The sequence below is a fragment of the Gouania willdenowi genome, chromosome 5 (assembly GCF_900634775.1).
Source record: "Gouania willdenowi chromosome 5, fGouWil2.1, whole genome shotgun sequence".
NCBI lineage: Eukaryota > Metazoa > Chordata > Actinopteri > Blenniiformes > Gobiesocidae > Gouania > Gouania willdenowi.
Window position 1 is genome coordinate 22108376 of NC_041048.1, and position 23869 is coordinate 22132244.

Here is a 23869-nt window from a genome sequence, read left to right on the forward strand (position 1 = left end):
CCTCCGCAGTCACGGGGGTCCACGAGGACGCAAAGCAAAATCGGTCCGTTGTTTGTGACTTTATTCTGTTGCTCCTTAACTTCAGTCAGCCTTTCTCTGCTTGATTTGCAGTGTAACTATTGTACTTACGCTGTTATGAATACTTCTGGTGGAACGTCCACAAATGAATGTTAACTACCGATGGTCCGTGAACGCGCCTGACTTCAGTTGAGCAGCCAATAGAAATGCCCATAACAGCTCATGGGAACACACGTGTTTGTAGAAATATCTCTGATTGGCTGATTGGCGTCATACTCCTGGATTTATAAATTTTGTTTACAGGGCCAGGAGAAAGAAATGAGATTCACTGTCCACTCATAACATTTTGGATTACAATATGCGCAAAGATGATTATGGATTTTTGACCAAATGATGGCAAAAAAACTTACAAACTGCAGCTTTAACTATTGCCAAAAAGCTATGCTTATAAATCAAAAGCAAATATTAATATTGCACAATGTTAAAACTTATTATCAGACTACATCTCACTTGTATGACAATAGATATTCCTCAATTCCAAATCCACACTCCTACACTTTCTAGAGAATCAACCAGTAGGCCAGTTCCTCTCACGTTCCATGACATAATTTAAAATGAATGGGATCTGACTAATTTATTTTTATTTTCACTCCTCTCCTATTGTCTTATTGTACTGTGTATGTACTGTATTATGTCTGTGTATCATGTGTATTGTTTTCATCGTGTCTTGTATGTTGCAATATAAAAAAAAATACACAAAAAATTAAAAATAAACGTCTAATAAAGTCAATACCGCAAATCTGGAGGTTCGCCGTCGGACACTACAGACGGATCCAGGAGTGGCACTGTCCTGCTTCTCCCCCCTCATGGTCCGTCCAATCTCTTTATGACTGATCACGGGTGTGGAGGGAAGTGAGGAGGAGTAATCACTGCTCTGACCACCATTACTGGCCTAATAAGAGAAACAAGAGGCAAGAGGAAGACGAGGGGGATACATGAGTCGACATAATTTTTCAGGCTAAACAAATCGAGACTGGCCAAAACAAATGCTCTAGACTTTGCTTGCCTGATATGTTCTAGACATAATTTGAATGTTTACACCAGCCTAAATGAAGAGAACTTTCTGGGCAAATGAAGAGCATTTTAACTGCACCAGGATTTGTTAGTGTGAATGCGTCCTAAAATATCTAAAAATAGTGTCTATATCTTAAAAGTGTCTGTTTCACCTGTCCAGGGAAGATGCCGGACACTGGTGTGGATCCCCCTGAGTGACTGGGAGAGTTGGGAAGGGATTTACAGGAGGCTAGTAATGCAGCTTGCTTTTTGGCTGCCATGATCTTCTGAGCAGCTGTGAAACAGAATATAAACAGAATTGAAACACTAAAAGAATTATGTATGTGCGTATGATTTTCAATACACACCATCAGTGAAGACCCTGTTTACATTGAGCCCATACGTGGCACAGGTTTCATAGTAGGTGCAGCGCCTCACATCGGAGCAAAGCTGCCTGGCCCTGGCATCATCTATCACTCTGGGGTTGGTACTGCTTATCTTGTCTACAGAAAACACAAAATCAGAAGGACAGCAGGAGTTTGACTCAGCAAACAGTTCAAAGGGAAGATCACAGAGTGTGAGAGGCTCACCCTGAGTTCCCACGACAACGAAAGGTATTTCAGTAATGGGCCGGTGAATGGCGAGCTGGTGGTAGATTTTGTAAACATCTTGGAAGCTGGCCTCATTTTCCAAACTGAAGACCAAGATAACAGCGTCCACCCATGCAGCAAACTGAACAGGAGAGACCAGCATCAGCACTTGAAAGATGCAGGAACAGGTGGACGATGAGAGCCAACCCACCTGGGACTCTGGGATTTCAGTTTCCTCTCTGATTATCAGCAAGTGGCTCTGTCCGTCCACAAGGACCTCTTTATTGTACTGCCGTCCTGTCGCAGACACACACAACGCTTGCATTTACACACATTTTCAACTTTTTTACAGTTGGAACATAAAGCCTTTGCAAGTGAGATAAGTATAGTAAAACACAGAAAAATTATCTAATATTCACAAATCTTTGAGCAGAATTATTATGTTGCTATTGATCCAACACGGGCCACATGCTGCCAACAAAAACCCCCAATAATAATAATAATATATATATATATATATATATATATATATATATATATATATATATATATATATATATAAATAAATAAATAAATAAAAATAAAACACACAACAAAAATACATGAAATAACAATAAAAATACACAAAATGGCAGTAAGTACACACAACACCAAAAATACACAAAATAATGAAGAAAAACACATAATGACATACAGACATACAAAATGACAACAAAAGCACACACACTGATGACAAAAACACGCAAAATGACTCCAAGAAGGACATGAAAACACAAAACATTTTGTTATTTCCTGTATTAATGCTAAGATTGGTCATTAATGCTGACATGAATCTACATAGCCATGTAAGGACCATGGATTAAAAAAAGGTGGGTAATTATGTCGGGATCCCAACTTACTAAGTCGGAGGCACGAAATATTAACTCGGGGGCCTGAGTTAATAAGTCAGGGCTTGAGGTACCTAAGTCGGGGGGGTTACTATCCGAGTTACTGTAACTCGGGGCCCGAGATAATCAGCGGTTTAAAGTAGAATGCCCGTTTACATTGCGTATTACGGTAAAGCGGTCAGAAGCCAACGGGAGCTTCATGGTGCGTTCAAGTACACCTCACAACTGTTACTGTACAGGAGTATTGTACCAAAAAATAATCAAAAATGTAATTGTTTTTCGCAAACTCCAACACATTCTTGTTTAAACTCCAGGCCTTCAGGTACCCTTATGCCAATTTTCAACTACATTTACTGTAGCACACAGAGGTACATGGGAGGCTGTAGAACAAGAAGGTGGTGGAATTTACGTCTGTACAGTACTGTTGGTGTGATTTATGCTTGCAACTGGGGTGTACTTGAACACACCATGAAGCGTTTTTGGTACAATACGCCTTTACAGTACTGTTGGTGTGAATTGAGCTGTACTTGAACGCACCATGAAGCTCCCGTTGGCTTCTGATGGCTTTACATGATGTAAACGGGCACTGTACTTTAAACCGCTAATTATCTCGGCCCCGAGTTAATGATCTCGGGCCCTAAAAGTTACTATTTCATGCCCCCCACCAACTTAAGTACCTCGAGCCCTGACTTATTAATTCGAGCCCCAAGTTAATATCTTGTGCCCCCGACTTAATAAGTCGTGATTCCGACATAATTACCCCCCTTTTATTTTTCATCTCATCCATGTCCCTTGAATCATCAGGTACGACCACATAAATTTGATGGTGCACGCTGTGATAAAAGTTGTCCATCTCTGCTATAGGTTGATGTCCATGACTTGGATTATCTTAAGCATATTAACTTCAGCCATAGGTTCAACCTGGTGTGTGAAAAACACTGGTACAACCAACCCTCTGCATTCTCCACAGGCACATAACTTCCTGTTAGGTGTCTGTGGACCAAAGCCGACTTCCCGCTGCACAGGCCTCCCATAACAGCCTGAAAAGGAAAGAATGCAAAGCATGATATAATAACTTCCAGCGGTTTGTGTACACCTACACTCGTAACAGTACTCACTAGGTGAAGCTCCTGCACAGGTTGGCTCATGGTCCATTCCTGACTGCTGGTGCAGGTCACTGGAAAGAGTAGTGAGTTTATTAATCAGACACTGGGAAAGGAAGCACATTAGTGCAGCAACAACCTAAACGAGCATTTTGAAAAGTGTAATGTGTGTAACATGGAGAATATAGGAGAGCTGAGCTGGCGAAGGCACAAAATGTAATCTGAAGACGTTGAATTGGAGGTGACAGTGCAATAGAGCAGGTGCATGTTCTCTCTCTGCTCAGAGCAGATAACTGCACAAGCACATTTATTTAATTATGTGGGCTACAAAACAAATATAAACAAAGACATGATGTTTTTTTTTCAAATTTATTGCTATTCATTTTAACGACTGTGACTAAAAAAAAAAGACATAGTGCCAAACAGGCTATTTAACACACAATTTACTCTTTTTCATGAGGTGGCTGTTAATACAGACAACAGGTGTTTTTAGATTATTTTGTATACCAAAAATGCTTTGTTTCCCCTGCGTCTTCTCCTTGCAATAGTCATTGCATTCATCACTCTTGATTGTATTTACGCAACAACAGCTGATATGCCCACTTTGCAAATTCATCTGGGGCAAACACGCTAAATGGATTGTGCGCATGCGTGTTATATTTTGCGTGCTTGACGGACGCAATCCTGATTGCGCGGGTTAGTAGATGCACCGCAGTGTTTATTAGTAGAAACGTTTTACTGGAACAGACCTTTAGTAGATCTGCTCCTGTGAGTCATGCAGGGTCACTTTTTACTTGGGCCTTGCTGTACTTGTTAAATCACTCTCGTGCCTTTCTCGTTGTACAAATAATTGTATTAAAACGCATGTCATTTTATTTGTTTTAGCTTAGTTTACATTTAGAAAAAAACCCTTATTTTCAAACTGTAAATAAACAATGCAACCATAATTTTTTTTTAGGTGTACGAACAAAAAGAGAAATTTACAGCAACATCAATTTCATACATAGAAATTACACTCAAATCTTTATCCGTGTCACTCTTGTTGTGTCAGCACTCATCTATTAGTTGTTGATTAGTTCACTTCATGCAAAGACTGAAAGACTTTGGTGATGGGATGATATCAAGCACATTTGACATTTTCTTAATACCACGACTAGGAAAAGACCTCAGTTTACATTAGAAAACTGTTAAGTGGAAGCCTAGCATTTATGACACTGGCTCTCAGTGGGATGGTCTTGCTGAGTTTCCTCTTACAGTCCAAAACCCTGTACACTGGATGAATTGTTTATTCAATATGCAAATATGTGCCTGTGATCTCTTTATGTGTGATGGCCTATTGTTCCTTGTTCCTCAGAGCGCTTTGCCTCTGAAGGCCCTTAAATGATGTCAAAGACTCACTCAATCAAAAGCTTTATTATGTTAAAACTCCACTGAAACCTGCTTTAAAGCGACAGAAGAGCTGTTTTTACTATAAAAGGTGACGGTTAGACTGAAATGATTGGGGGGGCACTCTTTGGCTCAAGCCTTTCCCAGCAGAACAAAAACAATTGGACTATTTTTCAAATCTCAAAGAAAATAATGTACAATTTGCAATCACATATTTTAGAACAGTAATACAGCTCTATATTAATACATTGCAAAGAAAAAACATTTTCTGCTTTTCATAATTCATTAAAACTATTTCATATCAGCATCACTTATAAGAGAACTAGAATGGATGAACATGAGATCTTTAGGGCATGACCACCACGACACTAACTTCAGCTATAATTAATCACCTGCTTCATTTATTAAAAACAAGATGGCAAATCATACCAAATGCATAGATAAATGCCTTAATTATTCCATATTAACTATTCATACAAATTGAGTTTTAATTCAGATTCTTTTTTTTTAAGCATAATTAAGTAGGAATTCAAGGCTGATGGGCTGTAGGGGTGCAAATGGGAGTGGGTGTATCTGTAGTTCATATGTCTATACCAGGGGTGAATGTGTCCCTGCTCCATCACTTCAGATATCTTGAGGCAGCTTTGCTAACGAGTCTCCCAGCTGGGACACATTGAAAACCTGTTGGACCCCTGGCCCTCCAGGACCGCGTTTGGACACCCCTGAACCTGACAGAGGGCACGGATGTAATGAGTCAGCAAAAAAAGGAAAAAGCTGCCAGTGGAGGAGCAGTGACTTCCTTAGCGTGATCTACAGAGTGTTATGATTGAGGATTGCGTGTAAACACCGGTGTCATGGACTGAGTTTACCTCGTACTGAGATCAATTATGAGCATATATGTACATGCGCACTATACCGGAAAAGGATTTTTTGCTAAAAACTAATAACTAAGTTTTGTTTATTTTTGTTTTCAACGTGAACGGACACGTGCTTTATTCATTTATTGGATTAGGTTAGGGTTAGAGTTAGGGTTGCATGCGCATATATGCTCATAATCGATCTCAGTACGAGGTAAACTCAGTCCGTGACACAGACCATCGCAGCCCAATCATCAGACCAGCCCACCGGGAACTGTCCCGGTCCTCCCGATTAGCCACTCCAGGCCTGATAATACCTAAATATCCTGACTGATTAAATCATCAAGCTTGATCTGGTGAAATTACAGGTAATCAGAGTGATTTTTATCAACCATAACTTTATGTAACTCTTTATCAGATATATAATTAACTAGATTCAGCATCAGTGGTTATTGTTTAAATGCTAATACTGAAGCAGATTCTAGTGTTGATGTATTACATTTTTTTGTGTTTGTAAGGAACCTGTTTACACTTTAAGTGTTTTTAGAGCAAATAATTGTACAATTTGTCATCCGATTAGTTGATTAATTATTTTAATAATCGATGACTAGTCAGCTATTAAAATAGTCGTTAGTTGTAGCCCTAATGACAGCTATGCATGTTTTATTATTGCAATTAAATAGATACATTTATTTTGTTGCCTAATTGTGACTATCACCAGCACTCCCCAAGGAAAGGTACGAAACATTTTATTAGATAGAGAATATGAATAGAGAGCGGAGTGTTACCCCAAGGTGAGGGAGAAAGGAATAGGGAAGAGTAAGTCAGGGTAGGACAATGGAAGGGGTAGGGAAGAGTAAACTATTTTAAGCTGAGAGTGCAATGTGATGTTACAGTTGTGCATATGGTGTTGTGGGATGGAATAAGTTAAGCCAGTGTAGAGAAATTGAAGTGGGTGGCGCAGCAGCCAGATTAAGTAGTACAGCCAGCCTGGCAGTGACAACGGGAGCCAAGGAGCTCCAGGCCACCCCCCCCCCCCCCCCCCCCGACGACCTAGCAGCCCCTCCTGAGATCCCAGGCCAAGAGGTGATAACCACCCCTACATACACACCGGAGAAAGCCCCAGGGAGCTAAGGACCCAGCGCAATGCGCCACTGCCCCATCCCCCACCCCGAGGCCCCACACCTACGCCCACTGGCGTTGTACTCATTCAGATCTTCTACGGAACCAAACCTATTCCTGGCCACGTTAGCCTAAGTTATCATGGTTATTTAGCCTGGTAAGAAGTTAGCAAGCTTTGTAGTACAGGACAAGTGGAATAACTCCTAGAAGTTGGCGTGATAAGAGGAAATCCAGCTTCGTAGTACAGGCCCTTTGAACAAACAAATGTTGCTAGTAAGTGGAAGTTGTGTTACACTTGGTATGTTTTTGTTATTGTTTTGTATGTTTTTGAAGTCATTGTGTGTATTTTACTGTGTTTTACATTTGTGTATTTTTGTTGTATTTTTTTCTGTTTTAGGAGTAATCTTGTGTTTTTGTTCTTGCTTTGTGTGTTCTTGATATTATGTTTTCTGAATTATTTCTTCCGCCTAGAAGGTATGCTGCTGAAATTTTCCAAAATTTTTCAAAATGGGATGAGAAGTGATTATATCTTGAGGGTGATCCGGATCAGTATCCTGAATCTGGATCCGTTTGAAAAATCGAAAAATTCCTTTTTCTCATAATTGGCAAAAATTAAAAAAAAATCATCTCTTGGTTTGTTATTTGACTGATGTTCATGAAATTTGACTTGGACATGTAGTGTTGGTTCCTCAATCACTCCGTTGAGTTTCACCAAGATTGGATCTGGATTGGGAATTTCATCATGATTTAAAAAAAAAAAAATATGGACGGACCCAATACTACCCATACATTTCCATCTACTGTATCATTAGTAATTGGGATATAAATTTCTAACAAACACTATTGAATAGCTGAGTTAATGCCATATTGGAAGTGTTTCAATGGGTTCTCAATAGCTTTGTAACATTTGTGACAATGCAATACGGGGGACTGCACTCTCTGAGTGCCTTCTAGTTTTGTGTATTGGACTCTGGTTTCGTGTGTTTCAGTTGTCATTTTCTGTGTTTTTGCAGTAATTTTGTGTTATGTGCATTTTTGCTGTCTTTTGTGCGTTTGAGTAAATTTGTATATTTCTGTGTATTTTTGTTGTTTTGTGTGTTTTAGGAGTCCTTGTTTGCATTTGATGGGCTGCACTAAATGAGACAGAGGACCACATGTGGGTTGCAGGCCAACACTTGAGCATATTTGATCAAGACAGTATCTATAATATATGTGTGCAGCAAGTGTAGTCTTTCCTCTAAGTCGTTTTGTCCACTTCCCCAATGAGTGTCCACAGTTTTTCCATTGAAAGTTACGGTTCATGGTTTATGACAACGTTGTTCTCTGTCATGATGATAAAAGACTGAGTATTCCTCTTTGAGAGGTAATCCGTGATAAGAATACTTAATCTTGTCCTGGTGGGAAGTCTTTGTGACTTCTTACCTAAACGACTTTGATGGTAATAGACTCAAATAAGATTTTGCAAACAGGATAAACTACCTGCCAGAAACCATTTAAACAGTGCAGCAGAGAGCAGGCTGTGGTAGAGTGAGAGTGTGGGAGTTACAGAACTAAATGAGCTGCTTTTAATCATTATCATCCTGAAGTATTAGTCCATACCTCATTGTATAACAAATGAGACAAAAGCATTAACACTCCTGTCATTCGATTTTAGCTGTCAGTCTAACAATAATAAATAATAATCAAATAATTTGTATATTTATAATTAAGGTAATAATAATCACTATTAATATTTATATTTTAAATGACCTTTTAAAGTTTTTTTTACAATCCCAGTGACAGTTGACTGGTATCTGTGGAACCTGTCTCAGCTTGGATTAAACAATCTCTAACAAACTGTGCTACGTGTGACATTAGCGTGAGTTAGAGGTTCTCAATCTGTATGTCACCAACATAACTTTATACATACTTTACATAATTTAGATCATAGATGGGTAACTGTTATCAAAGTGGGGGCTCACAAAAATGTGAAGAACTGAGGGCCACACTATCAACATTTATGTCACCATAGTGAATATTGACCATAGCATAATGAATGTGCGTTACAGGAAAGAACAAGAAGTTTGTGTATTTTGACTTTTTTTTTTTTTTTTTTAAAGTAATTTTGTGTGTTTTTGTTGTCATTTTACTATTGTTTTGTGTGTTTCTGTTGTTGGTTTTGTTATGTTTTTTGTTCAGCCAGGTGAAGGGTACAAAAGAATTTCCTAGGAATTAAATATAACATGGAACACAGTGAAGAAAGTCATCATGAAGTGGAGAAAATATGGCCTAACAGTGACTTTAACAAGAACAGGACGTCCATCGAAAATTGATGACAAGACGAGAAGAAAACTGGTCAGGGAGGCTGCCAAGAGGCCGACAGCAACATTGAAGGAGCTACAGGAATTTCTGGCAAGTACTGGCTGTGTAGTACATGACAGCAATCTCCCGTCTTCTTCATATGTCTGGACTATGGGGTAGGGTGACAAGATTGAAGCTTTATCTTCATTCAAGCCCAGCTTCATTTTGCAAAAACAAAAAGTCTCCCAAACGCATGTGGGAAAATATGTTATGGTCCGATGAAACCAAGGTTGAACTTTTTGGCCATACCTGTAATTTCAAAAGGTATATTTGGCACAAAAACAACACTGCTCATCCCCAAAAGAACACCATACCTACAGTGAAGCATGGTGGTGGCAGCATCATGCTTTGGGGCTGTGTTTCTTCAGCTGGAACTGGGGCCTTAGTCAGGGTGGAGGGAATTATGAACAGTTCCAAATACCAAGCAGTGTTGGCACAAAACATTTGCGCTTCTGTTAGAAAGCTGAACAATGCCCGACACGACAATGACCCTAAGCACACAACCAAATCAACAAAAGAATGGCTTCACCAGAATAAGATTGAGGTTTTGGAATGGCCCAGCCAGAGTCCAGACCTGAATCAGATTGCACATCTGTGGGGTGATCTGAAGAGGGCTGTGCACAGGAGATGCCCTCGCAATCTGTCAGATTTGGAGCGGTTTTGTAAAGAAGAGTGGACAAATATTGTCTCATCAAGATGTGCCACACTGATAGACTGATACCCAAAAAGACAGAGTGCTATAATAAAAGCCAAAGGTGCAACAAAGTATTAGTTTAAGGGTGTGCATGTTTATGCAACCAGGTTATCTTAAGTTTTTTTTTATATTTTTCTCCTTGAAAGGTTTCAGTTAGTTTTTCAATTGCATTGTACAGGTTATAGGTCACATTAAAGGTGGAAAAAGTTTATTATTATTATTATTATTATTATTATTATTATTATTATTATTATTATTATTATTATTATTATTTATCTTGCTGTCATTTTTTACATCACAAAAACCTGGCATTTGAACAGGGATGTGTAGACTTTTTATATCCACTGTACATGCTAAGAGAGTGATCAGGTACCTCCTTTTTCCACTCAGGTCGGCATAATTGGCCGACCTCTCCCTAATAGTGAGTGATGGTGCAGTCAGTCAATCAGTTATGTGTTGTGTTCACAAATTTGTAAATCTGACTCTTAAAAAGTTAAAAACCTCACCACACCTCACTAAATGTTATGAGAGACAGTGAGACAGATGTGCTGTATTCCACACACACACACACAGCTGGCTGACAGCGTGCAGGGCGGAGCCTCTCCAAGTTCGTGGACCTCTGTGACTTGCCTCTCATCCACATATTTTGGGCGATCTCCACTCTCCTTCCATCGGGAGCGTCACACTGCAAACCGAACAGCTTTTCTTATGGCTTGCTGTTGCCATGGCAACTCCAATTTTCCAGAAGGCACAAAGCCCGGTCTCTATATAATAACTGGTCTCATGGATACAGAGAGGTGTATGTGTTTGTGTATGTGTGTGAGGCAGACACACAATGTCCACCTGTGTTGTAAAACATCCCACGGTGTGTCTTTCACATTATTCTGCTGCTTACCAACATGCCCAACCTCAATTATAAAACCACTGTTCCTCGGTCTTTGAAAGGCTGATACTATGGCCTGTGATTACAGGCTCGTCACGATGCTCATGAGCACCTGAACACAATAGACGACTGACAAATGAATAGAAAGGCTGATTAACCCTATGCACACGCAGGAAGTAGCCGGCTCCCGATGAACACGGCTCTGTGTTCCCCCAACCTTAATTATTCATGTCCCACTTTACTCCCGACAAATTATTCAGAGCTCACTTCGACCTGCACTCTGTGTCAAAGATGATGTCCCTCTGACTGCGATGATAATTAAAAATGGATAAAGTTGTTTCATCTCCTTCATTCTATAAAGAGATGCATTAATTTGTCAAGGAGAAGTGTTAAACATGACCAGGTTCTTCCTTGTCAGAATGTGACATTTTGGGGAATTTCCTAAAAACAGATCAGAAAGTCATACATCGCAGCAATCAAAGAACAGAGAGCCATCACTGCCTTTGCACTCAGAGATGTCCATGTTGTGACTGCAGTGAGGCCTCATATTGAGGAACAGTTTGCTCTCCACTTGAAAAAGGGCACTCATTATCAGGAATACTGTGAGTTTGTAAGATATTACGATTTAAAAAGAGCGCTCACACAGCGCAAACCTCCACCAAGCACCAACTATCCTCTTTGCCAGATATTGGCACTTTCCAGTACAATGATCATTTACACTTTAAAGGATTGTAAGAATTTTTCGATCCCATCAAAAACGGTACAGTAGGTGGAAATGCACCACCATTTTTCTACAAAAATAGTGATGAAATGCGCACAATTTGGATCTGATCCAGATGAAACTTGGTGGGATAATTGAAGAACCAACATATCTGAGTCAAATGTCATAAAGATCAGTCTATAGTGGTGCAGGGTCTACCTTTACTTTAAATGTTTGCAAAATCTGTTAAGTACTTTTGCTAACAGACAAATAAATAAACAAATGCCAGTGGACATGTTACAAATATCTATAAATTCATAATTTGTGGGCCTGTTTGCTCTTTTATTCAGACTAGTACAGTGCCCGTCGGAAGTATGTATTCATGTGGGAGCTTTAGTACAGTTGTCAATTATGGCAAATGAGAATGTGTTTGAAGGTTGGATGTACAAAGAGGTGTACATACTCTGTACTCTGTAGTGTTATAAAGGGGTTTATTTGCGGGTGCAAAGTAAAATAGCGTGCGCGATTTCCCTGGTTTAATTTTATGGGACATGTGCATGATAAATGTGTTTGTTGTTTTTTTATGTTCATTTTTATATATTTTTAGTTGGATGTATTTTTCTGTAATGTATGTTTTTGGAGTCATTATGTGTATTTATGTATCTTTCTGTTGTCTTTTTGTTTATTATTATTTTGTTATTGTTTTTGTTACCATTGTAGTGATTCTGGAGTCATTTTGTGTATTTTTGTATCTTTTTTGGTGTAGTTTTGTGCATTTCTATTGCTATTTTGTGTATTTTTGTATAAATATTTAGTTTTGTGTATTTTGAGTCATTTTCATAGGTGTATTTTTCTGTAATGTATGTTTTTCGAATTAATTTTGTGTACTTTTTGTATAAATATTGTTTAGTTTTTTGTTTTATTTTACTCATTTAGTATATTTTTATTATAAATACTGTGTGTGCGTGTGTGTGTGTGTGCCTATCTACATCCATCTTCGTGCATTATCTCTCACACACGAGCGCGTCTTTCACATAATCCGTCGCAGGTTGTTAAGAGAGACACGAAAGTACCACAAAAAATAAACGTTTTGCAACACCGAAGTCGCAACTCTCTCTAAACGGCTGTGTGCGAGTTTAGCATTTTCATCCCGGTGTAGTGCACGCACGTGTATTAGCCGTGTGTGTGTGTTTACATTGTAGCTGCGAGCATCTCAACACATCGAATAATGTAAGAAGAAACACTCACCCTTGCGCAGAACAAACAATAATCATAGTAGAACCGTGTTGTGGGCCCAATTTTTTTCCTTGAAATGCATGATTCTTTTTTTTTTCACCTCCGATATTTTTTTTCTTCAGTGGGCCTAAAAAGTCTCGACTTTGATTTTTGACTTTTTTTCTGACGTGCTTGAGGTTTTCTTTTTAACCTCCACATTTTTTTTCTTCTGTGGCCCTAATACTGAGCCCTAGTCATTGCCCTACGTTTGTTTTCCAAATATTCACTTATGGATGTCTGAATAAAAGACCAAACAAGCCCACAAATTGGATACCCCACAATGGGTACCCAATACGATACTTTGATGTCAATAACGACAGACTAAACATCCCAAAGTCATACCAAAAATGCTTGATATGGATAAGTTAAGTTAAATAATTTTACCTTTTAATCCTTCAGAAGGCAATAAGGTACGCTCAAACAATACATCTCATGAGATAGGCTAAATATTTTGTAGCCCTAGAAGTCACTGTCCTTACACTTGCTATACATTTAGGGTATATTCCGTTCCGTGTCGTCGCTGTTTTTGTTTTAGGAAAGGATTTTCTGTGATTTTCAGCTAATTTTTTTAAACAAGGAGAATAGGAAGCCCTATTTACCATCTTATTTCTCTCAGGAACATTTTAAGGCTGTAAATAAGAGTCGGTCTGCCCGTTAAATAAAGGTCCAATAAAAGTAAGGGGCTCAAAGTGTCACTTTGTTACAGACTGTCAGACAAACTTTGATTTAATGTTTTCAAAAAAGCATATCATATCATTTATGAACACCATTTCTAAATGTAATAAATGCCTTCATTTAAAAAAAAATAGTCTGATTGTCACACATCATGGGGTCAGTGGTCCCTCTATGATCTTAATGAACATGAATATAGAAATTTTGTATTCAGATCTGTTTCTAGCTTTGATGGGGCTCTACTGTTTTAAGGCCCTTCATTTGCACAACCTAAAGTATGGATTCCTAATCCATTAAATTGTCCACAAGCTGCTGAATGATGGGTACCTGTCAGTTATTGTCATCATACACCACTTTAGATTTAGACTCAATTGAACCTCAAAAACACCAGCAACCATTCATGAAATTAGTACTTTTGATTATATTCTACATTTGTTTTTAACAATTCTATAAATGAAGACAAATTTCATTCTCCTGAGATGAACACCAATGACTGCCTATAGCCAGAAATATCTGTGTGCGTTTTTAAAAAGTATTCTAAAGGTTTTCATTTAAAAGCATGCAACAAGGTAGTAGGAGAGTAGTAGATGACCGAACCAAAACTAGATCTAATTTAAACTTTATGAAAAACAATCTAACACAACATAAACTCCAAATAATGGATAAATCCATAATCTGCAATGTTTGTGAATTTCCTATTTTACGATTAACCCTATGTACTTCTATAATTATGGGTCGAAATAAAAGCAAACATATATAGTTTTTTCCAATTCATTTCTTTTTTTTTGTTCATTTTTCTCTATTTAGCATTTAATTATTGCCATATGTACGATGTTTTCTGGGGTATGGGTCTTACAAATGAGTGAGCAACGTATTCGATCGTGACACAACTGTGAATTTTCTAGTCGGCCGCACAATCTCGTGAGTCACTTTGAATTGTTAAAGTGAAAACATAGTGATTGGTACTTAACTGGGAACACGGTGAATGTTCACATACATTTGCGATGGGAAATTCAGCTCCAATTTTTTGTTTTATTACCAAATTATCTATTTAAATCCTTACTATTTCTAAAAAAACATAAATTATATCCAGAATATTTCTACCTGGTGAAATTTATCGGTCAATTTTAATTCATTTATTTATTATTATGAGTGTCAGGTTTGGTTTTGTTATTTAGCCCTTGGGGTCCTCTTTAAGTTATTCTGTGTCTTTGTTTATTCTGTTTGAGGCTGGCCTCCAGTGTTGTGCTTCAGGTATTCCTGCTTGTGGCTCCACCCCCAGTGATGTCTGTGTGCTTGGTTTCTGACTGGGAGTCATAACCTTACCTTCCTCCTCACTCGAGCACCTCTCCAAAGCAGGATAAAGGGGCGGAGCAGAACTGAGACTAGGTGGCACAGGGGTGCTTTTGGCAAAAATCCCACTGATGAACTTCAGCATTTTACGATCCCGGGGAGGAGCTCTCTGAATGGTTCCCCCCTGATCTTCCCTCTCTTTTTTTGGGTCATCAGAGAAGAAGTGCAGCTCGCTGTCATCCAGAGTACGAGTGGTAGCTTTTCTTGAAGGCCGGGACATGTTAGTTGCAGGAGGAACAGGCAAAGTCACAGTGACAGTCCTAATTTTCTCCCCCTGAGGGCTTTCTCGACACATTATGCCTGAAAATCCTCCACTCATAGGAGGTCCTGGCCGAATGAGCATGCCTCGGCCATCGCTGTCTGCCCAGGATGCCCTGTAAGGCCCCAGAGTTGTAGCTGCCATGGAAAGAGACTGGTCCCCGAAACGGTTATCTCTTCGATCCAAGGTCTTAGCCGTCTGGTACAAGCTTGCACTGGCCTCTCTGAGGTCCCTCCAGCATTCATTGTTACCTCCTGAGTGAGACCTTGATTGGACTTCAGGGTGCTGGCCCACCTGAGGTGGGACTGAGTAAGGAAGGCTGCACCGAGAGCGGCTATTCAAGTCTGCTCCGTTTTCCCCCTTTAGGAAGAGCATCGGAGGCTCTCGGTAGAGCTCTGTTTTAGGTCGCAGAGCTTCAGAGCGAAGGCCCTCTCTGCGTATGGTGGCCTCAGAGGAAGCTCCACCATACACTTTGACCATTTGCCGAACAGGACCGTGTACAAAAGAAGTGTCTCTGCTTTTCCCAAAGGAAACAGAGTCTTTTTCATGTCTGTGTGTTTCCCTTCTTTCAGGTTTTCCTCGAATCTCACTGGGGCTGCCATACTTGACCAGCACCTGTTCCACCTTCTCCTCCACCTGTATTTTCTCTTCCCCATAAACAAGTGTTTCCTTCTTTTCCGGGGTGACCAGCAGCTCCTCCTTCACCTCCTCTTTCTCTTCTTCCTCCTTGTGAGGGCTCCCTTCCCCCTCTGGAAGAGCCTCCGTCTGGTTCTCGCCTACATCCTCTGGCACAGCCTCAACCTTCACCAGGGTGAGGGAAATTAGGTAGGTGGTGCGTTTCTGAGAGTTACCCGCGTTGCTCATCTGGACGGCAGACTTCAGTGGAGCGGCACGTGATCTCCAATCTTAACAGACCTGCAAGCCTCAGTAATGGTGTTCAGAATGTAAAGAAAAAGAAGAAATGTCCAAGATTAGAATCAGATTTTGGCATGGAAAAAAAAAATGCAGTTGATCTTGCAGGTGCATTGATTCAATCACTCTAAAACCTTATCAAATGCATCAGGATGGGTTCAACAACTAGGGATCTAACCTGCTAATGTCCTGATTGTATTTGAAGGGAAAGTCTAGACTGGTTTTCCTTGATGTACACCACTACTACCGGTCTCTACAACAGATCCATTCATAAACCTTTCCTGTCTCTGATTTCCCTTTCTTTTTACCTAATTTATTCTCCAAATCTGACAAGTAGTCATGCATATGTAAAGAGACTGCCGGTTCAGCCTCAGTCAATACATTGGGTTCATCCATTCCTTGGTTAAGTAATAAATAAATAAAATCTAAATAATGTCATTGTACTACAGGTTGGTTCTTGGCTTTTACCTTCATTTTTCCAGACAGAGAATATCCGTTCCCCAATCCTGGTACATTTGATTATCGTGCCAACAGATCAGGCACCTCAAACAAGGCTGATGAGTCCAGAATGAAACCAGGTGACAGGAGAAAATATCAAAATGGAAATCATTCACTTGTCACGAAGCGTCTGGCAGCTGAAACCTCTGCTCGACGATGTTATGCATAAAATTATGGATGCACGGTATGAGGATCATCAGGAGATGCTGGAAAAACATCTGTTGTTATGTGTGCAGAAAACACACTGAAAAAGACCCTGTAGCAATCACACCGCTTTCTGGTGCCCGTTTTCCTCCTCTGGACAGCAGCCACATTCGGTCACCGCATCCTCTCCTCCGAGTGTTTCATCCAATTAGCAAGTCAATAAAATGTGTCTGTGAGGCAGAGGAAGCCCCCGGCGGCCCCTCCTCCTTTTTTTCCTCCTCTGATGCTCACAGCTCCTCGCTAACCCACTGTTAGCCTGCTGCAAGACCAGCATCCACTCTGGATGCAGCTCCTGCAATCAGGCAAGGAGTGAGCGCGCCGCTGTGAGGGGATGGAGGTCCTCGCACACGTTCATCAGATTTTCATCTGTGCCGACATGACAAAAAACACAGGAGGCAGTTGAGGATGGATCAGAAAGCCACAGCCTATGCTCCTGCCAACGCATCTGTTGTGTCTCTCTCTCCCCTAACCCGGTATGTGCAGCTCCTGATTGGTCTCTCTCACTGTGAGCCAGTGTGAAGCTGCACAGAGAGGAAGACGGTGGATCATTTTAACAGGAAGTGCAAGACAAAAGCAGTCCTTAGAAATAACAGGAGACATCAGGACTGACAGGTTAGCAAGGAAATAATCTGCAACAACTATTAAGGCTCAGAAATAAAATAAAACCCTTCTTTACATTCCAGAATAATGAGGAAATTGTGTTGGCACAAACCAAACAATAAAATAATTATTGTGACAGTATCATGATCCCCTGTGATATTGTGTTGGTAGGTTCTTGAGACAAACCATTAATACACTGTAGTACCGTAATTGGCCACTTTGACCCTGTCTCCTAAAGAGAAGCTTCCAAAGTGCAATAGGATTTGTGCATAAACTGGGTAAAAAGTGTGATTACTAAATCCCAAAAAAACACTTTATAATCTACTTTTACAATTATGCATATTATGTACAGTCATTGTATGCATGAGATGCACCATTTTGAAAATAAAAAAATCCTAATTTCTTTCAATGAAAACAGTAAAACTGGTAAAACTACAAAAACAATTAGGCGTAAATAATTCAAAATATGTTGTTTTTTTATATCAGGGCAGTGTCTTTCACATTGTGGGATAGGTGCGCCAGGCCTTCTGTCCCGCAGGCTTGCTCAGCTGCACGGTGCACTGGCATCTTTGGGACAGCTCTTGTTGTGACATAACTTATGCGGGAGTGGGGTACACACAAATAATCAGGTTTTCCCCTTCCCGACCAAGGACGGCAAAAGCCAGTTTATGTTTTATAATATTATCCTATAAGATTAACATTTGATCTGAGGTGTGTTAAGAGAAAACTTTTCCCGACAATCGGCTCCAAAACGTGACGGGGTCAATCTATAAATAATAAACATGGAGAAAGCCGACAACCCTTGACTGATAACTCTGTGAAGTGTGATGTGGAACGGAATCTCGCCATTCAAGAAGCAAGCTAACGGACAGTTATGTAATGCTGCAATTCAGGCCACTCGAAATTTTGGATTTCTGAGTTGAAAATTCAGTTCAACCGAGTTTAGCGGAAGCACATCAAAATTTCAATATAATATTAGATTTTGTGTTTTATTTTTTTTTTTGCCTGTTTTGATACATTTATTTTTAAGAAAGTACCACTTCCACTTTTGCGTTCTAGTTTTGTGTGGCCTCCATTACAAATACACAAAATAATTAAAAAACACACTGAAAGACAACAAAAACAAAATCACAACAAAATTAGACAGTTATTCTATGTACTGTATATTTGCTGCTGTGTTGTGTGTTTTTGTAGTTATTTCATGTTTTTGTTTTTCGTTTTGTGTGTTTTTGCTTTTTTGTAGCTCAAAATTAAACTAAGGGCCCAATGTGGCCCGTGGACCACCAGTTGGACATGTTGCAATAACTAATTTACACACTTGTAAAAACATCTTTACGTCCGTACAGAGCAGAAAAGTCATTATATTTATCATTATAAGTTATATTTAGAATCAGAATCAGAATCAGAATCAGAAATGTTTTTAATGGCCATGTACAGTTTTAAGGACAGTACAAGGAATTTGTCTTGGTAGTTGGTGCACAAAACAAACAACAACAAAAAAAAAAAAAAATAAAGAAAAAAAACAAAGAACAACCCAGCAACAATAATAATAATAATAATAATGATAAAGGATGAGGGATAAATAAAGGATAGATAGAGAATAAAGGATCAATATAAATATATATATATATACAGTGCAGCAGATAATGTCATCATGGAGGTGGTGATCGGGTGGGGGGGGGGTTCAGTGGGTGACTTGGGGTGTGTTCATGTGGATGGTGGCAGAGGGAAAGAAGCTGTTTTTGTGTCTGGAGGTTCTACTCCTGATGGACCGAAACCTTCTTCCAAAAGGGAGAGATTGAAACAGTTTATGACCGGGGTGGGAGGGGTCGGCCACAATCTTTCCTGCACGCCTCAAAATCCTGGAGGCGTACAGGTCCTGGAGGGAGGGCAGATTGCAGCCGATGACCTTCTCTGCAGAGTGGATGATACGCTGCAGTCTGGCCTTGTCCTTGGCTGTAGCTGCAGCGTACCAGATGGTGATGGAGGAGCAGAGGATGGACTGGATGATGGAGCTGTAGAAGTTCACCATCATCTTTGTTGGCAGACTGAACTTCTTCAGCTGCAGCAGGAAGTACATCCTCTGCTGAGCTTTTTTGATAAGGGAGCTGATGTTCAGCTCCCACTTGAGGTCCTGAGTGATGATGGTCCCCAGGAAGCAGAAGTACTCCACAGACCTCACTGTAGAGTCTCCCAGGGTGAGGGGGGTGAGGGGCGCTGGGTTCTTCCTGAAGTCTGCTATCATCTCCACTGTCTTTAAAGCGTTGAGCTCCAGGTTTTTCTGGCTGCACCAGAACACCAGCCGGTCTGTCTCCCACCTGTAGTCAGACTCGTCTCCATCAGAGATGAGACCGATGATGGTCGTGTTGTCTGCAAACTTCAGGAGTTTGACCGACTGGTGAGAGGAGGTGCAGCTGTTGGTGTACAGGGAGAAGAGCAGAGGAGAAAGAACACAGCCCTGAGGAGATCCAGTGCTGATGGTCCGGGGAGCAGAGATGGTTTTTCCCAGCTTCACGTGCTGCTTCCTGTCAGACAAGGAAGTCTGTGATCCACTTGCAGGTGGAGTCTGGCACGTTCAGCTGGGAAAGCTTGTCCTGAAGGAGAGCTGGGATTATTGTGTTGAAAGCAGAGCTGAAGTCCACAAACAGGATCCTGGCATAGGAGCCTGGGGAGTCCAGGTGCTGGAGGATGAAGTGGAGAGCCAGGTATACAGCATCGTCTACAGACCTGTTGGATCTATAAGCAAACTGCAGGGGGTCCAGGTGGGAGTCGGTGATGTCCTTGATGTGGGAGAGCATGAGGCGTTCAAAGGACTTCGTGACCACAGATGTCAGAGCGATGGGTCTGTAGTCATTAAGTCCTGTGATCCTCAGCTTTTTAGGGACAGGAACGATGGTGGAGGCCTTAAAACAGGCTGGTACGGTGCATGTCTCCAGTGAGGTGTTAAAAATGTCTGTGAACACTGGAGACAGCTGATCAGCACAGTGCTTTAAGGTGGAAGGAGAGACAGAGTCCGGTCCACAAGCCTTTTGTCTCCTGAAAAGTCTATTTACATCTCTCTCTTTGATGGAGAAAGGTGTCTCTGTGGGAGGGGGGGAGGAAGATAGGGGAGAGAGCCTCTGTAAGCAGCTGTGGTGAGACTGTAGCTTTGATGTGGGGGGTGAAGGTGTTGGAGTGAGGCTGGTCAGAGGTGTGAGGGGGGTTGGAGTCAGGTCTGTCCCATTGTCTGTCAAATCTACAATAGAAGTTATTCAGACTGTTGGCCAGGCAGAGGTCATTAGCAGCAGCAGGGGCTCTGGGCTTGTAGTTTGTAATTTGCCTTAGCCCTCTCCACACAGAAGCCGAGTCATTCGCAGAGAACTGATGTTGTAGCTTCTCTGAGTACAAACGTTTGGCTTTTCTCACCTCCTTTCCAAACGTGTACTTTGACTCTCTGTACCTGGCTCTGTCTCCACTCCTGAAAGCGTCCTCTTTACTGTTGCAGACGGACAGCAGATGGGCTTCTTCTCAGCAGGAGCAAAATCTTTCAACCAACATTATTAAAGCTCAACTAATGGCAGATAATCTGGTTCGCAAACGTCACATTTTTGAGAGTTTTGGACAAAATAATGGCCTGGCAGCAGTTGCTAGGCAACCAACTAAAACTCCATGCTTTTACTATTGACGAGAGTGACTTTTGGAAACCAACAATGTTGACATCACTGACAGACACGGTTTTTTAATAGTTTCCAATTGCAACAGTGCGTGGAGACATGTATAGAGACAAACCTGACTATGAGAAGAGTGTGAAACTGTTTGTGTTCATAGTATTACTGTGATGTAGAAAACACGCAACACAATTTGTTCTCGTAAAAGTTGAGAGTATAATTTTTTAAGCATCACATTGCAGGGATTTCAGGTAGTTTTGATGAGAAGTATTTGGCTTTTTGTATTCGAACCTGAGCAGAGTTCTATGTAAATGATGATGTGTCATGATTGAAAACTTTGACATTATGTACAACAGCAAAAAAAAAAAAAAAAAATTATTGAAAATTTTAGTGGTCCTAAAATATGACTGAAGCAAATGACAATTTTTGATAAACATAAAGACCACATTAAAGAAATATCTTAAAACAACTCAAAATAAATGGTGCCCTGTTCAACATAAATGGAAAGGTTTCTTTATTTAGACAATTTACACAAAGTAGTAAAGGTCAGCTCAAATATGAATCAGTGATTTTATTTTCGGGTTCACATAAGAGCTTACAAAAGTGAAGAGAATATAATAATGAAGCAAAAATAAGGTAATAGGAATTATCATTCATTAAAAGCCTAAAAAAATAACAGCACTGTTTTAGTTGCACTTATGAATCTCTGCAATGTAAACTGCCTGTATAATGTACATGTTTATTATGTGAGCCATCCCTCAGCAGCAGTATGAATGCCAGGAATGCTGAGAATGCTCACAGCAGGACTATGCTTGTCAGTTAAACAGACACACCACATTTGGTAAAGAACTGCGTTTAAGGGGTGTGACGATACAATAAGTTCAAGATACGATGCATGGTTTGGGTTCATGAAACTGAATATAAGCATTAGAATAAATGAGACTTTTCCTTTATAAAGTGCAAAAACTTAAAATGCCAATGTCCGCAATGACAGTTAATGCCTGTCTGAAAGTAGAACCACACACATTATCATAGAGACGGCCTTAAAAAAAAAAGAATCTACACAGTCTACACTACACCACAGAGTGTTTATAGTCCACACACGCTTCTTTTGCTTAATAAGGGGATGGTAAGATGAGGCATGTAACACTTGAGCCGACTGGTTTGAAAAAAAGTTCATCTGGTGAAGCTTCATGTGCACATTGAACCACCTACTGGCCAGATGTATAATCACATGTCCTCATGCTGGACTGCGGAGAGGATGACGGAGCCTCCTCTGAACTCTTTGTATCGGGAGAGGATGAGGAAGATGACACTTTAATCACTCTCGCCCGGGGCGAGCTGCCTGCCGCCTCTGTGGCCTCCCCTCTCCCAAGCCTGGATATGGTGGACATGTGCAAATGCACTGCTGCCTGGCTGGCCATTCAGTGGCCCGCCGTTGTAAAGGATACCACCAGGTCTCGCTATGAGGGGAAAGGCTCCCCACATCCAGGGGCAAGCTGAGACAACTTCTCACCATCTTCCCTGAGCTGCTGATTGAGGTAGCGCTTTCTGGGAGGACCGCCCCTTTAGCAGCAGGATCCCGGTGGCTGGTGCCTCATCCCTTGACAGTGAGGTGATGGAGAGCTTTGGACTACTCTGGATGCCTCCAATAGAGCCACTCATTGTGGAACACCTGTTCCATTGCAACCTGCAGTGTCTCCCAGAAGACCGACGTTGCCGACCAGAGGCACCATCTCCAATCGGACCTGTCTGGCAGAGCTTATGCAGCGGCTGCGCTCTAGGGCAGACTGCTGAATGTCCTCTCTCTGCTTACAGCCTACCAAGCTGAGCTGTGTGAGGATTTCGGACAGACTCAGGACCCAGCAAAGTGGGAAGAGATGTCAGTCATTACCGATGTGTGTCTCCTTGCCCAGAACTGCTGTTGTTATACAGAGGAGCGGTCTCTGTCATTCCTCCCGCGCTGTCTCAGAGAGGTTTTTACTTTAATCTTTTTTTATTTTCTGGAAGGGGTGGGCGGGGAGTGGCATTCGCCCTATCCTGGATTTACGTGCTCTAAACAGATATCTCAGGAAATACAGATTTGGGATGCTCACGAATGCCTCCCTACTACGTCTGGTGCAACAGGGCAAGTGGTTTACATATGTCGACCTCAAAGACGACTGTTTCCACATTCTGATATATCCCACCCACAGAAAGTATCTGTGGTTTGCTTTCCGGGGAAAATGTTACGAACACCGTGTGCTCCTTTTCGGCCTATGGTATACTGACACAAAAAAGGCTCAGACACCCACACCAAAAAAAAAGAAATAAATAAAACCTATATTTTCATTGATTAGGAAGCCTAACAAGATCATCAAGAGATGAGAAAGAAATGAGATTATAGATATTTGTTTTTAGTTGATTTTACAGCTGATTTAAGACCCGTTATCATCAAGAGATGCTAACAGAAGGCTAACACAAGAGGAAAGTTAACTTTTATTAGGTTATTTATTTCAGGCTCAGTAATTGTGATAAAGTGATACATTGTAATTGAACTTTAGTAATTAAGAACTTAATTGTAATTGACTTTCTGAAGATAAAAAATATTTTATTTTAGTTGTAATTGGAAAAAATGTTAGTCACTGTAATGGAATTGTAATTGGACATGGGTAATTTCAGTTTTTTTTTCTTACCCATACTTAAGATACTTTTTCTAAACTCTAAACACAATTGGCTAAATGAATAATTTTCTTCTCAAAAACACATTTTGTTAAATATATAATATAGATAGAACACATCTTTCTCTGCACACACTAACTTTACCAAAACACTGG

General features: G+C 40.6%; 1 protein-coding gene across 2 annotated transcripts in view; it reads right to left on the reverse strand.

Annotated features, from left to right (window-relative positions):
* The window catches only part of LOC114463670 (arf-GAP with GTPase, ANK repeat and PH domain-containing protein 1-like), a 34597-nt gene extending 17275 nt beyond the window's left edge, over window positions 1–17322 (reverse strand). The window contains exons 1-9 of one of the 2 annotated variants that reach the window (XM_028447367.1): window positions 16573–17322; window positions 14907–16107; window positions 3667–3725; window positions 3501–3588; window positions 1873–1958; window positions 1662–1803; window positions 1440–1574; window positions 1245–1366; window positions 812–970 (exon numbers count right to left, since the gene is read on the reverse strand). In XM_028447367.1, coding sequence (XP_028303168.1) covers window positions 812–970; window positions 1245–1366; window positions 1440–1574; window positions 1662–1803; window positions 1873–1958; window positions 3501–3588; window positions 3667–3725; window positions 14907–16056 — 1941 coding nt within the window. In that variant the 5' untranslated portion in view covers window positions 16057–16107; window positions 16573–17322. Of the gene's footprint in view, window positions 1–811; window positions 971–1244; window positions 1367–1439; window positions 1575–1661; window positions 1804–1872; window positions 1959–3500; window positions 3589–3666; window positions 3726–14906; window positions 16116–16572 lie in introns of both variants that reach the window. The other variant, XM_028447368.1, reaches the window with a different exon arrangement.
* Window positions 17323–23869: the final 6547 nt, after the last annotated feature.